Below are 15,427 nucleotides of genomic sequence, written 5' to 3'. Positions count from 1 at the left end.
GTGGGTACAATTCCTCTGTAGAGACTTTCATTTTTATGCGGGTGGCTAGAAGCCGGAAATAGATATCAGTTATGCAGTCGGACTGGTTCGCGTACTTGTTGAATTAATATGTTGGGTTGTGATTAGTGTTAAGTATTGTTAGAAATTGTAACGTTTTTAATTGTTTCGCTTATAATGGTTCACTTGTTTAATGTTTAAACGGGATGTATGACTAGGGATTTCATCCCGGGCCCCCAAAATCAATAGATTAGATCATTCCTGTAATATCCCGGTCCTTCTTGATTTTGCGGTTGGTGTAAAGTTCTGTGTAGTTCTAGGAGATCCATCCTCCCAGGCTTTTCCTTCTCTCTTTGAGAAGGGGTTAGTTTATTGCTAATCGCCTGAGGTGCCCTCACCGGGGAATACCGATGGGAGTTGCCCAGGCACTTTTTTCAGGTCAGTGTCCCCCTTTGGGGCGCTGACTTTTCAATCCCGCTTTCTGACCCTAGTGTCAGTTCTTGCAGTGGAAGAGAATCAAAAACCCTAAATACATAACAATTGTATCCTTTTTGTTTAATAAAAGAAAAAAGTGTTTTAATTATTGGAATCCATTGAGATGAGTAATTTTATTTTATTTATTTGCGGACTATTATCTTTATAGTTGTTTCGTGATGTTTCGGGCAACTAGTTAACCAATCATGAAGGCCAGAGGAATAGTTGGCCGAAACGTGAAACAACTATAAAAATGAGCATAAATAGTCTGTAAATTTAATGAATATAAAAGAAAAAAATGCTCGTTAAGATAGTCGACAAATCAATTTAAAAAAAAAAATGTTTTAAGCAAAAAAACTATATTCTGTATTTAATTGTCATGTCAAAAATAGTAATATATCGAAAAATTATGAAAATTCATCGCGTAGAAAGTTATTTTTAGTTGGAAGTAATTTTTACGTAAAATTGGGTAAAATTGCATTTTTTAGATATTATAAAGTAAGAGTTTACATGCAGGGGACATAACTTGGAACGAATATTTTAGATTACTTATTCATGGTTGCAATATTTGTTGTCTATAGTGATGGATTTCATTTCAGCATTAACCCCCCCCCCCTCCATTTAGCCCCAAAAGTCCTCAAGGGACATCAAATCCTGGTGAAAATGAACAAACGGTGCAGTTTTAGACCTTAACATATGTAAATTTGAGTTCAGCACCTTGCAAAACTGCTAAAAACATTTTGGACAAATCTGTCCCACCTACAAAATGTTGCATCCCTCTGCCTGTTCTACAAGTATTTTTATGGTGGATGCTCTGACAAACTGTAAGCACTTGTACCCCCACGACGTAAATACCCCCACAAACCCGACATCCCTAGATGTAAGAAAGCTTTCTACTCCAGTAGTTTCTGCCCCAGAACTGCTAGACTTTGGAATTCCCTTCCGGGTCTCTGCTTCCCCAACTGTACTGACATGCAGAAGTTCAAGTGTAACATGAACCAACATCTTGCTACCCAACTCCCTACATAGTATCCCAGTAGCTTATGTCCCTGATAGTAGCCCCCTACACCAAAGTGGTAATGTGCCTTGTTTGGGGTGAAAATGTAATTTAAAAAAAACTATTTTGCTGCTATCGAAATTCACAATATAACACTAAAAACAAAAAAAAAATTTTAGCGTATTTTAAAAATAAAACCGTTCTGAAAAAGTCTTTTCAAAGTAAAGACTATTTTTTTAATGTAAAATTTAAAAATTAAACTGGAATTACAAAGTATTAATCAGTAGGAACTTCTCAGTATACCCCAGCATAACTTCCACTAAACAGAAAGCAGAAGTCAAAATGATATTAGTTTTTATTTTTTTTTAAATTTAACCCAATAATACAATAGAACTGGCAGTTTTCATACAAAATTATAAAGAGAAATGAAAATATTATTTTTAACAAATTTTTACAAGCGCTTTCTTTTTTTCTTTTTTTTTGCATTTTCATTTTAAAATTTATTTTTGTAGAAATACCCGATGGCTGTTGTAGGAACGGCTGGAAGAGGCTTGATCATTTATCAGCTGGAGAATCAACCGCAAGAATTCAGAAAAATCGATTCGCCGTTGAAATTTCAGGTATGGAGTGTGTGAAATGATGTCATATGATGTGTCTTCATTGAGTTTTCAGACTTTTTGTGCACGCATTTGAAATTGTTGTACACTTTTGAAAATTCAGTATGTTATCGTTATACATCTTATAAGATGACTGACCAACTTGTATGGTTGCAGCTACAGCAGGAATTGGAATACACGCTATAAAGCCTGATTGTCACAGCTGGTGAATTTCAAAAATTCAATATATACACATCACTCCGTGAATCGTTGGTGTCTTGTGTCGCACAGGAGACGGCAGCATTTTTTATCTTTTCCCCTCTCAGCATCATTGTGATTATTAACTTTTACTTGGGTTGTTTTTTTTGTCCTCATCTCATCACTAGGTTTAATAGCTCTTTTTTCTAGGTACGTAACACACACACATATATATATATATATATATATATATATATATATATGTGTGTGTGTACGAAACCATGTGCTCTCTCGACAATCATCGACCCAATGCTGTGTGCCATAGTCGGTCCTCTTTGTTATCTTCCATTCTAATCATATCATCTGGCTGACTGTCGAGGGCCTACAATGTGATTAACTATCCTATTTCTGATGACCTTTGTGCGACTTGATTAGCACCCTCCCCTATTCTCTTTCTAACCTTACTTCCTATATATTTTCTTAATTTATATATATATATATATATATATATATATATATATATATAAAAATTCCAGGTTAGTGTTCCAGAGGTAAAATAACCAATGAAGTTTTAATGAGTTTAATACAAGAGTGCTCAATTCTGAAGTAGATCAAAATATACTTTTATTTTACATAAGCATTACTATGTCGCTACACATTAATGGGCATGTTTCGGTCAAGCAGTTACTAGTAATCAAATCCCTCTTCAGGGGATATTCTTCCTATTTACAATGCCTCTCCACAGGACAGTTAGACACCAGGGTCGTTTTTTTAACATGGAGAAAAGGAACAAAAATAAAAATTGCCTCAGTCGTGAAGGATTTCTCCTCCACTGACATAGAACAAGAAATTGAAGTGCAGTGTCTGAAGAACAGATACTACACTTTGAGATATTAAATCTTTTATTCATGTTAAAAATACAGTCAAAATTAACGATGAACAAAAAACTTAGGCACATGGCCAACTCAAAAGGGGGGATTGTGGGGGTCGTTGGTCATCCTTGTCACTCCAGAACTAAACAAAGTCAAAAGTTTCTCCCAGCTAGTATCTTCTTTCACCATAATACCGCATTCACCCTACACTTTGATCTTGTCCCGAAGGCCAAGAACCTTCCATATTCTTATACAAAAGCTTAGTATATGTATATATAATTTTTTTTTAAATCCCTTCCTAACACTTTGGATAGGAATGTTCATAGTATTACACATAACTATTTAACCATCTCCAAGCATTTTCTAAATTTTCTTTTGTATTTCTGCTTTATAACACATTAATATATTTTCAATAAGTTGAGATTCTTCTAAATATTTCATCTGACAACCCTGAATACTGTCCATTGTTTCTACAATAATCATTCAAATCAGTTCATTTTAAACGATTTCTGCTCGACATTTTTTATTGTATAAAAAAAAAAAGATTGTTTACATTTTTTTTTTTTTTTTTTTTTTTTTTCATCTGTTGTAGCATCGGTGTGTCAGTATTTTCACGGATAAAAAGACGAATCAACCGACTGGTTTTGCCCTTGGGAGCATTGAAGGTCGAGTTGCCATCCAATATGTTCAGCCAACTAATCCAAAGGACAACTTTACATTCAAATGTCATCGATCGAACGGAACTACAAATGCAATGCAGGATATTTATGCAGTAAGTCAACCTTTTTTTTGCTAGGACTTATCACGCCTATGATATGACATAAAAGGAAGAAAAACAAAAAGATAAAAACAGTCAAATTTCCTGAAGCTGAATATTTTATTTGAAAATTAAAAAAAATTCAATTTTACTTTTAATAAATAGCAATATTTATTAAAATCAATTTCACGCTCATCTGGTCTTTCTAAGCATTAAATTTTATTATCGAGTGTTTAAAAAAAAAAAAAAAAAAAAAAAAAAAAAATCTTTTAGTCTTAATGCACCGTTTGTGATGCCACGAAAGTTGGTCGTTTTTATGTTCCACTTGGTCATTTGTTACCTGCTTGTAAAAAGGTTGCTGCTCTGAAGATTGTAGATGTTGGGAGGATCTAGGTCTGTCAAATTATCACCTTCTGTGTGTAAAAACCAAGCGGACAATCATCTAGCATTGATCATCAAAGTTTCACTGCTGATGAGCAAAAATTATTTTAAAGCACAAAAAAAAATTAATAACTTGGTTGCTGTTCACTTTGTATAAAAATAATTATTGTCAGTGAAAATCACAATGTTGTGTTTGTGTGTGGGAGGTGGGGGCACACAAAAAAAGCAAATTTCTAAATGCATTTTCTACTTAGTGTTTTTGAACTTGCTGGATTATAAAGTTGTGGACGATTTTAGTTCGGTGATATCAACTATCTTGGGTCTGTCTCTTAACGATGGTATTAGCAGGTACTTGGTACCTGCTTGCGAAAAGGTTGCTGCTCGGATAAAGATTGTAGGCAATGGAATGTTGTAACAGTCCAAGTCCGTCAAATTATTGATTTCAAATTATTGATTTCACAACGTGAAAATCAAACGGGCAATCATCTAGTGTTGGTCATCTAAGTTTTACTGCTGAGCAATAAAAAAAAAAAAAGCAAAAATACTCAATGATTGTTCAGTTTTGTATAAAAATAATTTGCTCCCGTGACAAAGGAGAAATTTTGTATAACAATAATTTGCTCCCCTGAAAAAGGAGAAATTTTGTATAAAAATAATTTGCTCCCCTGACAAAGGAGAAATTTTGGATAAAAATAATTTGCTCCCCTGACAAAGAAATTTTGTATAAAAATAATTTACTCCCCTGACAAAGGAGAAATTTTGTATAAAAATAATTTGCTCCCCTGACAAAGGAGAAATTTTGGATAAAAATAATTTGCTCCCCTGACAAAGGAGAAATTTTGGATAAAAATAATTTGCTCCCCTGACAAAGGAGAAATTTTGGATAAAAATAATTTGCTCCCCTGACAAAGGAGAAATTTTGGATAAAAATAATTTGCTCCCCTGACAAAGGAGAAATTTTGGATAAAAATAATTTGCTCCCCTGACAAAGGAGAAATTTTGGATAAAAATAATTTGCTCCCCTGACAAAGGAGAAATTTTGGATAAAAATAATTTGCTCCCCTGACAAAGGAGAAATTTTGGATAAAAATAATTTGCTCCCCTGACAAAGGAGAAATTTTGGATAAAAATAATTTGCTCCCCTGACAAAGGAGAAATTTTGGATAAAAATAATTTGCTCCCCTGACAAAGGAGAAATTTTGGATAAAAATAATTTGCTCCCCTGACAAAGGAGAAATTTTGGATAAAAATAATTTGCTCCCCTGACAAAGGAGAAATTTTGGATAAAAATAATTTGCTCCCCTGACAAAGGAGAAATTTTGGATAAAAATAATTTGCTCCCCTGACAAAGGAGAAATTTTGGATAAAAATAATTTGCTCCCCTGACAAAGGAGAAATTTTGGATAAAAATAATTTGCTCCCCTGACAAAGGAGAAATTTTGTATAAAAATAATTTGCTCCCCTGACAAAGGAGAAATTTTGTATAAAAATAATTTGCTCCCCTGACAAATGAGAAATTGGACCTAGTAATTCACTCCCATTCATCTGTTCACCCTTTTCTCAATAACCACGCTTTGGATTTAAAAAAATTTTTGCACAATCATTAGCCATGATGAGCATGGAAAGTAAATTTTTGCCAGAAAGGATTTTCTGGGATAATTCTGGTTGCTCCCCCCAGGGGCCATTATAGGGGTAAAATTGCCTCAAAATCATTTATTCGTTTGTACCATGCCATGGATTTTAAAATTTTGCGCAAACACTAGTCATGGTGAAAATAAATTTTGCTCTTTCCAGGCTTATTCACTTGTGGAGGGTGGCCTTGCATGCTCGACTTGTTGTAAGTGAAAGTTACAATGTTGCATTTGTATAGCAAAAAAAAAAAAAAAAAACCTTTTGAATTCACTTTTTTGTTGTTTTTGGACTCGATTATCAAGATGTGGGCGATTTTAGTTTGGTGATATCAACCCTAAGTCTTGGGTTTCCTAACGATGTGGATTTGGTGGGCAGACAAAATGGAATCTTCAAAGTCTTTTATGCTTTGCTTCATGTTGAGAATCGAACAGATATGACATTGCCTCTCTTTCAATTGAATTTAATTAACAATTATCAAATTATGACATCTTAATTTGGTAAATATTTTCATTTTTCAATCTGTCTTTATAATGATTAATGGAGTGCCTATCTCTTTCCTTGACCAATCGCGGCATGAACAATGCACTTTCTCAAATGGAATTTATTTGAGCTTCTAAAACTCTGGGATATGTCTCTTCAGAGTCGATCATCAGTGTCCATTCACTTAAGATGATTTTGCCAATTACGAAGGAGTGGTGGTTTACTTGTCATCAGAATTTCCTATTCACTTGATGAGAAAAACAATTTTCTTTCTTGACAGATTTTTAGTTTTTATCTAATTAAATCGCAAGTTGATGTGTGTTTGTTTTTTGTTTGTTTTGTTATTGTTTTTTTTTGTCTTTTTGTATTTGCTTTTTGTTTTTTGGTTGTTTTTTGTTTTTTCTGCTGATATTTTTTAACTTGTGTAAAACAAATTTCCAGACATTAGAATCAGACGTCTTCCATGCATTAAAAATTCATTTCCATGCAATTTGTTTGTTAATTTGGTTTTTGAAAAGTTCAATTGATTTCAATAACAGATTTTTAGTTTTTATCTAATCAAATCGCAAGTTGATGTTTGTTTGTTTTTGTTTTTTGTTTGCTTGTTTGTTTTTGTTTTTGTTTTTTGTTTGTTTGTTTTTGTTTTTTGTTTGTTTGTTTTTGTTTTTGTTTTTTGTTTGTTTTTGTTTTTTGTTTGCTTGTTTTGTTAGTTTTTTGTATTTTCTTTTTATTTATTTTTTGTTTGTTTTTTGTTGGTCTTGTTTTTCTGCTGATATTTTTAACTTGTGTAAAACAAATTTCTAGACATCTTCCCTGCATTAAAAATTCATTTGCACGCATTTTTTTAAATTTGTTTTTTGAAAAGTTCAATTGATTTTAAAAAAAATCTGTAAAGTTTTCATGAACTCAAAAATAAAGATCAGATGATTTGTGAAAAATTAGCATTTTTTTTTTTTTTTTTTTTCGTTTTCAGGTAAACGGGATTGCTTTCCATCCTGTGCACGGAACTCTTTCCACGGTCGGTTCTGATGGCAGATTTAGTTTTTGGGATAAAGACGCACGAACGAAATTGAAAAACTCTGAGCAGTTTGATCAGCCTCTCACGACATGTGCATTTAATGCACAAGGAAACATATTCGCTTATGCCTCCAGTTATGATTGGTCAAAGGTCAGTTTTGATGGATGATAAATTAATCTCTTTACGCACGCACAGCTTGGCCCTCAACCTCATTATGTTCTACTGGAGGGCTAGGCCAAAATAGGATATTCTCAAATAAAATAGGAGATGAGAACAATAGTCCAAGGAGATGAGAACAATAGTCCAAGCAATCCAAATGCAAAAAATTTCAAGCCTCATCTAAAAAATATACAAACATAATACTTGATAGTTTTACATCGACAAAGTTTTAAATAACGTGAACTATATCGGTGTATATGATTTTTAGAATGTGACAACGTGAACAGTTTTTTCTTTTTTTTTCTTTCTTTAGAGTTGTCTTATTTTCATCACCTTTGACTGCAATCTTTATAAAATTGCCGGTTCTTTGATCCCTGTCTGGCATCAATTGAAATGAATCGCTCTCGTCTGATCTGAGATGGAACACGTAAATCAAATCTGTTGCCAATGCTGCTGGACAAATATTGGAATTGTTCTACCGCTCCAGTAGATATTGCACTGCTGATGCGATTCTCTACCAAGGATAGAATACTGTTGCCATATCTGGGCAGGAGCTGCTAGAAGCAACCTATCCTGCTTTTGACAGGGTTCAAAATAGACTTCGTAACCTAGTAGGGGATGCCCTTTTCTCTTCCCTGCAACCTCTTTCCCACAGAAGAAATGTTGCCAGCCTGTCTCTATTTTATTGTTATTTTGATGGCAAGTGCTCGTCTGAGCTCCATTCTATGGTCCCCCCAGGCCTGACTTTCATGAAAAACACTCATCTAGCTGAAACCACTATCAATAATTCCCCCCCACTCTTTATCTGCCTAAACCTAAACGTAGATTGCATGAACAAAGCTTCTTTCTTAGAACTGCACGCCTATAAAACTCTGTTCCGTTTGTCTGCTTTCCAGCTGACTACAATATGGTTGCTTCAAGTCCGACGTGAACAAGTTCTTGATGATCTGTCCCCTTAAGTAATCCAATTTACCAAATTTCCACTAACGATTACTACAATATTTTCCCATTGTACACTCATTGACCCCCCCCCTTTTTTTTTTTTTTTTTTTTTTTTTTTACACGGTGGTCACCACTTATCAAGGCCCGGAAGCCACTCAGGGATAAGGGTTATTGCAAGTACAGTACATTATTGTGGAGATTTAATGAAGTGTTTACTTAAGAGGGCGGTTCATTAGGAATTTGTTAACGTTGGACTTAAAGACATCCAAGTTGTAGTCAGGTGGGAAGCAGGCAGACTGAACAGTGGCTTCTGGACCTTGGTAAACAGTGACTTCTTTGTTAAAAAAAACAGCAGGTATACATTTTTTTTTTTTTTTTACATAGGAGTCACCACGTAAACTTTTTCTTTACTTGAAGGTAACCACTTATCAAGGCCTGAAAACCACTCAAGGATAAGGGTGAAATGTTAAGTAGATGATGAAACAAAATCAGTCACAATAGAACTTGGGCGATATTATCTAAATGGACAATTCCATAGGAATTTATTCACATTTAACTTGAAGATGATCATGTTATAGTCAGCTAGGAAGCAGCTAAATGGTATTGTGGTCCTCAGATGGTCAGTTCTTGGAAAGAAACTCTGCTCATGGAATTTTTGTTTAGGTTTAGGCATGGATAATGAGTGAGGAAAGTTGTTCGTGGTTGCAATTCTGAGGAAACCCAAAAAACTGTTTAAGCATGATAGATGCGGAGATTTGAAAACAAACCGACTTAATCTATATAATGAAAAAAACTGTAAAGGACATATTCACTCGTGTAGACCCAACTACTCTTAAATATCTGAAGATAACAGGGTTACTCAACAAAATAAAAAAACAAAAAAAAAAACAATACCTTATCTAACTACATAAACACTGAACACCTGGGCCCAACTCTCTTCCTGATCTACATCAATGATCTCCCTAAACACATACGTAAATCATTCGTTGACATCTATGCTGATGACACGGCTATCTACAGCAACACTTCAAAGGCTGTAAATGACAAAGTTCTCTCTGATTCTCTCTCCTCTGATCTTGAACGAGTGGTTCAGTGGGGGAAGACGTGGCTGGTTACCTTTTAATGCATCTAAAACCAAACTCCTATCTTTACATCATCAACGCTCTGATCCCCATCTGGCATCAATTGAAATGGATGGCTCTCGTCTAGGAGAAGCCCCATGTTTTGACAAGCTTCTGGGTTTGACCTTCACTCCTGATCTGAAATGGAACACGTACATCAAGTCTGTTGCCAAGGTCGCTGGAAAGATGATGGGATCCTTCTACCGCTCCAGAAGATATCTCACCCCTGATGCAATTCTCTATCTATATAAAAGCCAAGTACGTCCAAGGATGGAATACTGCTGCCATATCTGGGCAGGAGCTGCTAAAAACAGCCTATCCTGCCTTGACAAAGTACAAAATAGACTTCATGGCTTAGTGGGGGATGCCCTTTTCTCTTCCCTGCAACCTCTCTCCCACAGAAGAGACGTTGCAAGCCTATCTTTGTTTTATCGTTATTTCCATGGCAGGTGCTCATCTGAACTCCAATCTCTGGTCCCCCCTTGCCAATCTTTCACAAAAAACACCCGTCCAGCTGAATCCACTGTCAAAAACTTTCCCCACTCTTTATCTATGCCTAAATCAAAACGTAGATTCCATGAACAAAGCTTCTTTCTTAGAAGTGCACGCCTGTGGAACTGTTCCGTCTGCCTGCTTCCCTCCTGACTACAACATGAATGTCTTCAAGTCCAACGTAAACAAATTCCTGATGAACTGCCCCCTTAAGTAGACACTCTAAATCTCCACACTAACGTACTGTACTTACAATAACCCTTATCCCTGAGTGGCTTCTGGGCCTTGATAAGTAGTGACCACCTTATAAAAAAAACAAAAAAAACACCAGATACATAAAAATGCATAAACACTGAACATCAGATTCATAAAACGTATAATTTTTAATACAAAAAAAGACTCCAGCATCAAATAAACACATAGGTTGATATGCCGTAAAATCAATCATTAAGCTTGATAGTTTTTTCAGACTTTTAGGTTCAATCCTTGATTGAAAAGACTTGGAAAAAAAAAACAAAAAAAAAACGGTGATCAGGGATTTTCTTGACCCCCACGTTATATAATTGAATCCCTTTTTGTAATTGTGCATTTTCTAGCACTTAATTGGGTTATACAAGTGCTAAGTCTCCAATATGTTGAGGACCCTGTCGGTGGGGCATTAGAATATGCCGACTGCCCCCCTGCAGAGGGTAAAAGTCCCTCAATGGGGGTCCTGGATATGACCTTAAACTATATCCAGTGGTGAGGCCCCAGCTTGTGGGCTTTGGGGAGTGTGGAGCCACCCTTTAATTACCATTGCTCCCAGGTCCACTCTGACCCGGAGTGGTAGTACCTGTTAGGGTCCCAACTATGGGTTAAATAGGAACCGACGTGAAAACAAATATATTCTATTAAAAAAAATTTTCTTCTAAATCTTTGGATTCGGCATTAAATAACCCGAAAAGGGGTTGATATGCCGTAAAACAAAAACAACCAACCAACCAATATGTGGATCTTAATATCCCTAAGAATTTAAACTGCATTTAAATTTATTTTGTATAAAATACTTAGTTTCTTTTAGACATATTCTGAGATTGCTGAAAATATCATTGGTAGAAAAGATAAAAATGAAAAATGATAATTAAAAATGTTAAACAATGTTTTTTATTTTTTTAAAATTCTATTTCTTTTTTTGATTATTTAGGGACATGAAGGGTTCGACCCTCAGAGAATGAAGCCCCATATATTCTTGCGTTCATGTTTCGAGGAGTTGAAAGCAAGTTCAAAGAAAAGCTGATGACTTGAAGGAAATTGGACCAATGACTGGATTTCTACAATCTCAACGTTTTTTTTTTTGTTTTTGTTTTTTTTTCACTTTTTTTTTTTTTACGAGACTCAAGTCAAATCTTTTTCGTCTTTTTTTTTTTTTTTTTCATTTTTTAAAATCTTTTTTTTTTTTTTTTTTTTTTTTTTTTTACATTTTTAAATCTTTTTCGTTTTTTTTTTTTTTACATTTTTAAATCTTTTTCGTTTTTTTTTTTTTTTCACTTTTTAAAATCTTTTTTCGTTTTTTTTTTTTTTTCATTTTTTAAAATCTTTTTTCGTCTTTTTTTTTTTTTTTCATTTTTTAAAATCTTTTTTCGTTTTTTTTTTTTTTTTTTTTTTTTAAATCTTTTTTCGTCTTTTTTTTTTTTTTCATTTTTTAAAATCTTTTTTCGTCTTTTTTTTTTTTTCATTTTTTAAAATCTTTTTTCGTTTTTTTTTTTTTTTTTTTTTTTTTTCATTTAAGCCTTTTGTACGCCATTTGTTTACATTAACTTGGTTTGATTTGTTCAGACCATCTTCATTTTGAGTGTCCTGCATCTCATCACCTACTCCTCAATGTTCTTGTCTGCCTAGTTTATTAAAAACAAAACAAATGTTCAGTTTTTTTTTTTAGGTGCACATTTCCAATTTACATGAATGTTTTGTTGAAAACAGTTTTCCCCTAAACGATTCTTTTTGTTATTCCGTCAATTCTATTAAGTGTAAAAAGAAAACAAAATGTATTTGTTTTTAATAAATTTAATACAATAACAATTTCAAAATGTATTTAATTTTTGGGTACAAGTTCATAAAAAACCAAGATTTGTGCAAGTACAGAGTTCAACCTAAAAAAAGAAAAATCTTCATGATGTACATACCTGGCACTGAATGAAAATGTCATATTCCAAAAAGCATGCAAATTGATCGAGAAAATCTAATTTTGTAGCAATTAATAGCTTATTGTAGCCATTGAAAGACTGATTTTAATCTCTTCAGAGAATTGTCTCCCTTTATTAAACAAGGCAGATCAAGACATTTCGTCATAAAATTTGAAAGTTTAGTTATAAAAAAAACTTTGATCAATTCACATGATTTTTAGAATATGACAAAATAAGTTTTAACTTTACTTGTGATAATACATATGCTCTCCTGCTCAACAACGTTCTTTCTGTGGTCTCCTTTTCCTTTGTTTTTGCTTCTGGCCGTGTTGTCTCTCACATTGGCAGCTGCCGAGGAGGATGCACACAGGTTCACAAGTGTAAATAAAAAAATATAAAAAAAAAACACAAAAAACAAACTCCGACGACACCTTCTGTAATATTGAATGATGTTAAATGATCAAAACCAAGCTTTAAACCAAATGAAGATGTGGAAATGAATCGGAGCAGCAATTACAGATCGGAACCCAGTGGTCTAGTATCTGTGCCTGAACCTAAACCTAGATTCCATGAACAAAGTTTCTTTCTTAGAACTGCACGCCTGTGGAAATCAGTTAAATTTTCCTGCTTTCCATCTGACTACGATATGATCGTCTAGCATGAACAAGTTCCTTTTTAATCCCTTTTTAATCCAATTTACCAAATTTCCATTAACAAATACTATGTTGTCCCAAGGCTGCTGAAAAGGTGGGCTCTCTCTACTGTGCTAGAAAATTACTTACGCCTGAAAATATCCTGTACCTCTATAAGGCCATCATTCGTCCATGTATGGAGTACTGTTGTCACATTTGGGCTGGTGCATTTTACTGCTTATCTCTCACTCCTGGACAGGGTTCAAAAGAGTCGCCAACCTGATAGGTCCTGAACTGTCATCTAGGCTTCAGCCTCTGTCCCATCGACGAAATGTTGCATCCCTCTGCCTGTTCTACAAATACTTTAATGGTGAATGCTCTGACGAACTACAAACACTTGTATCTTTTCGACATGACTACCCCCGACAAACCTAACAAGCAACTAAGTCCCACCCCTTCGCAGTAGAGATCCCTAGGTGTAAGAAAGCCTTTTACTCCAATAGTTTCTTCCCCAGAACTGCTAGACTTTGGAACTCTCTCGCGGGATTCTGCTTCCCTAACTGTACTGACATGCAGAAGTTCAAGTGTAATGTAAACAGACATCTTGCTACTCATCTCCCTTCATAATACCCCCTGCAACTTATGTCCCTGATGGTAGCCCCCTACTTCAAAGTTGCACCGTGCCTTGTTTGGGGTGAAATTTATTTAAAAAAAAAAAAAAAATTAACTACCGTACACTCATTAAACCTTTTGAGTTGCCTTCAACAACTCTTTTGTATAAAAAAATTGATATACAACATTATCGCTGTGCACCATCGATCCTTTACACGTTAAATGTCCCCATCTATGTTCTATTGAGGCTGTGTTTGTCAGTTGATGTTAGCTCATCTTGATCTGGCTCAGGCCATGACCTGTTCAACTGGAAACTCTTCTCAACTCTCACAAGACTATCCATAAACCCTCAAAACTCCTGCCACTCCCTAAAAGTGAATAAATTTATTGACTGCCACACCTTGATTAACAATCTCAGTGCATTGCAAACAAACTGGATGTCATGACTGTTGTAAATTATGAACTGGATTTCTTGTAAATGTTCGGTATAGCTGGACCAATAATGGCAGGTACTTGTGTATCTGTTAAAACGTTGAATTAACAATTTTGAAAGCCATTCTTAACATGGGGAGGAGTTCTGTAATCATTCTGTAGTTTCACCTAACAATTTAATCAACAAAAATATTGTAACTAGCGCATTTAACTTGAAAATACTATTTAAAAAAACAAAGAATAATTTGAAAGGATTTCCAAGCATTTTTAATGGCGCTCAGCATATTCTGGCAGTGATGTCGGGTGCCGGTCAAGCATGAGAAATTCGGTTTGTATAATATCAATAATTCGATACTACGGATATCGGCCTATATAGAGATGACGGACTAGCTATAATAAAAAACTCCAAAGTCAAGGGAGAAAACTTTAAGAAAATCATACACAAGGAAATGAAAAAATTAGGCCTAAAAGCAGATGTATCAGCTAACATAAAAATAACAAACTTCCTGGACGTCACATTAAACTTAGATAAAAACACATATGAACCATACTTAAAAGATAACGCTACTCCAATTTACGTAAACCCTAAGTCCAATCACCCACCATCAATTATAAAACACATTCCTAACTCGATCGTAAGTAGACTCAGTAATAACTCAAGCGATGAAAATGCATTTAACAGGTCAACGAAGCAGCCCTAAAAAATAGTGGATACAAAAATATCGATATCAAATATAAGCAACAAAACACCAACAACTATAAAATTAAAAATAGAAGAAAAAGAACTATAATTTGGTATACGGCCCCATACAATCAAATGTTAAAAACAAAACTTGGCAAGAAATTTCTAGATCTTACTGAAAAATACTTTCCCGCAACCAACCCCTTACACAAAATCTTCAATAAAAATACCTTGAAGTTATCTTACAGTTGTTGCGAAAATTTAGAGATGATAATTAAAGCACATTATAACAAAATACTAAATAAAAACAATGTAAACAACAACAAAATAAACAATAAAAAAGTAGACACCATGACAGAAATAAAACCAACACTAGCAGAAATAATAATACTAATAACAAACCAACCCCGGACAAGAACAACCATACCATAAATAAAAATACTAATAACGAACAAGATAAATGTAACTGTAGACACCGAACACTTTGCCCAGTTCAAAATAAATGTCTAACAAAAAGTGTAGTTTATCAAGCAACAATATTTGCGAAAGAAAACCCGAATAACAAGAAATATTACGTAGGCATGACTTCCTTAGATTTTAAAACCTGATACTATGACCACAAAAGTACATTAAAAAAAAAAAACCCGTATAAAAACAACACTAGCGAATAAATACTGGGAACTCAAAGAAAGCGGACATTCGCTGGTAGTCGAATGGAAAATAATAAGACAAGCTACCACGTGTAGACATTTAGATGACCCATGTAAATTATGCCTTCATGAAAAATTTGC

The 15,427-nt window shown here is 34.3% G+C and overlaps 1 protein-coding gene across 7 annotated transcripts in view; it reads left to right on the top strand.

Annotated features, from left to right (window-relative positions):
• The window catches only part of LOC145287731 (mRNA export factor-like), a 52,600-nt gene extending 41,104 nt beyond the window's left edge, over positions 1-11,496 (top strand). For 4 of the 7 annotated variants that reach the window (XM_080135489.1, XM_080135490.1, XM_080135492.1 and 1 more), the window contains 4 exons: positions 1,981-2,088; positions 3,727-3,906; positions 7,358-7,552; positions 11,300-11,494. In XM_080135489.1, the coding sequence (XP_079991615.1) occupies positions 1,981-2,088; positions 3,727-3,906; positions 7,358-7,552; positions 11,300-11,392 (576 nt within the window). In that variant the 3' untranslated portion in view covers positions 11,393-11,494. Of the gene's footprint in view, positions 1-1,980; positions 2,089-3,726; positions 3,907-7,357; positions 7,553-11,299 lie in introns of all 7 variants that reach the window. The other 3 variants (XM_080135488.1, XM_080135487.1, XM_080135493.1) reach the window with 2 other exon arrangements.
• Positions 11,497-15,427: the final 3,931 nt, after the last annotated feature.

The sequence above is a fragment of the Euprymna scolopes genome, chromosome 11 (assembly GCF_053919585.1).
Source record: "Euprymna scolopes isolate OS-2025 chromosome 11, ASM5391958v1, whole genome shotgun sequence".
Lineage (NCBI taxonomy): Eukaryota > Metazoa > Mollusca > Cephalopoda > Sepiida > Sepiolidae > Euprymna > Euprymna scolopes.
Note: the sequence above shows the minus strand (reverse complement) of the source record. Positions and strands in the feature narration are given on the sequence as shown.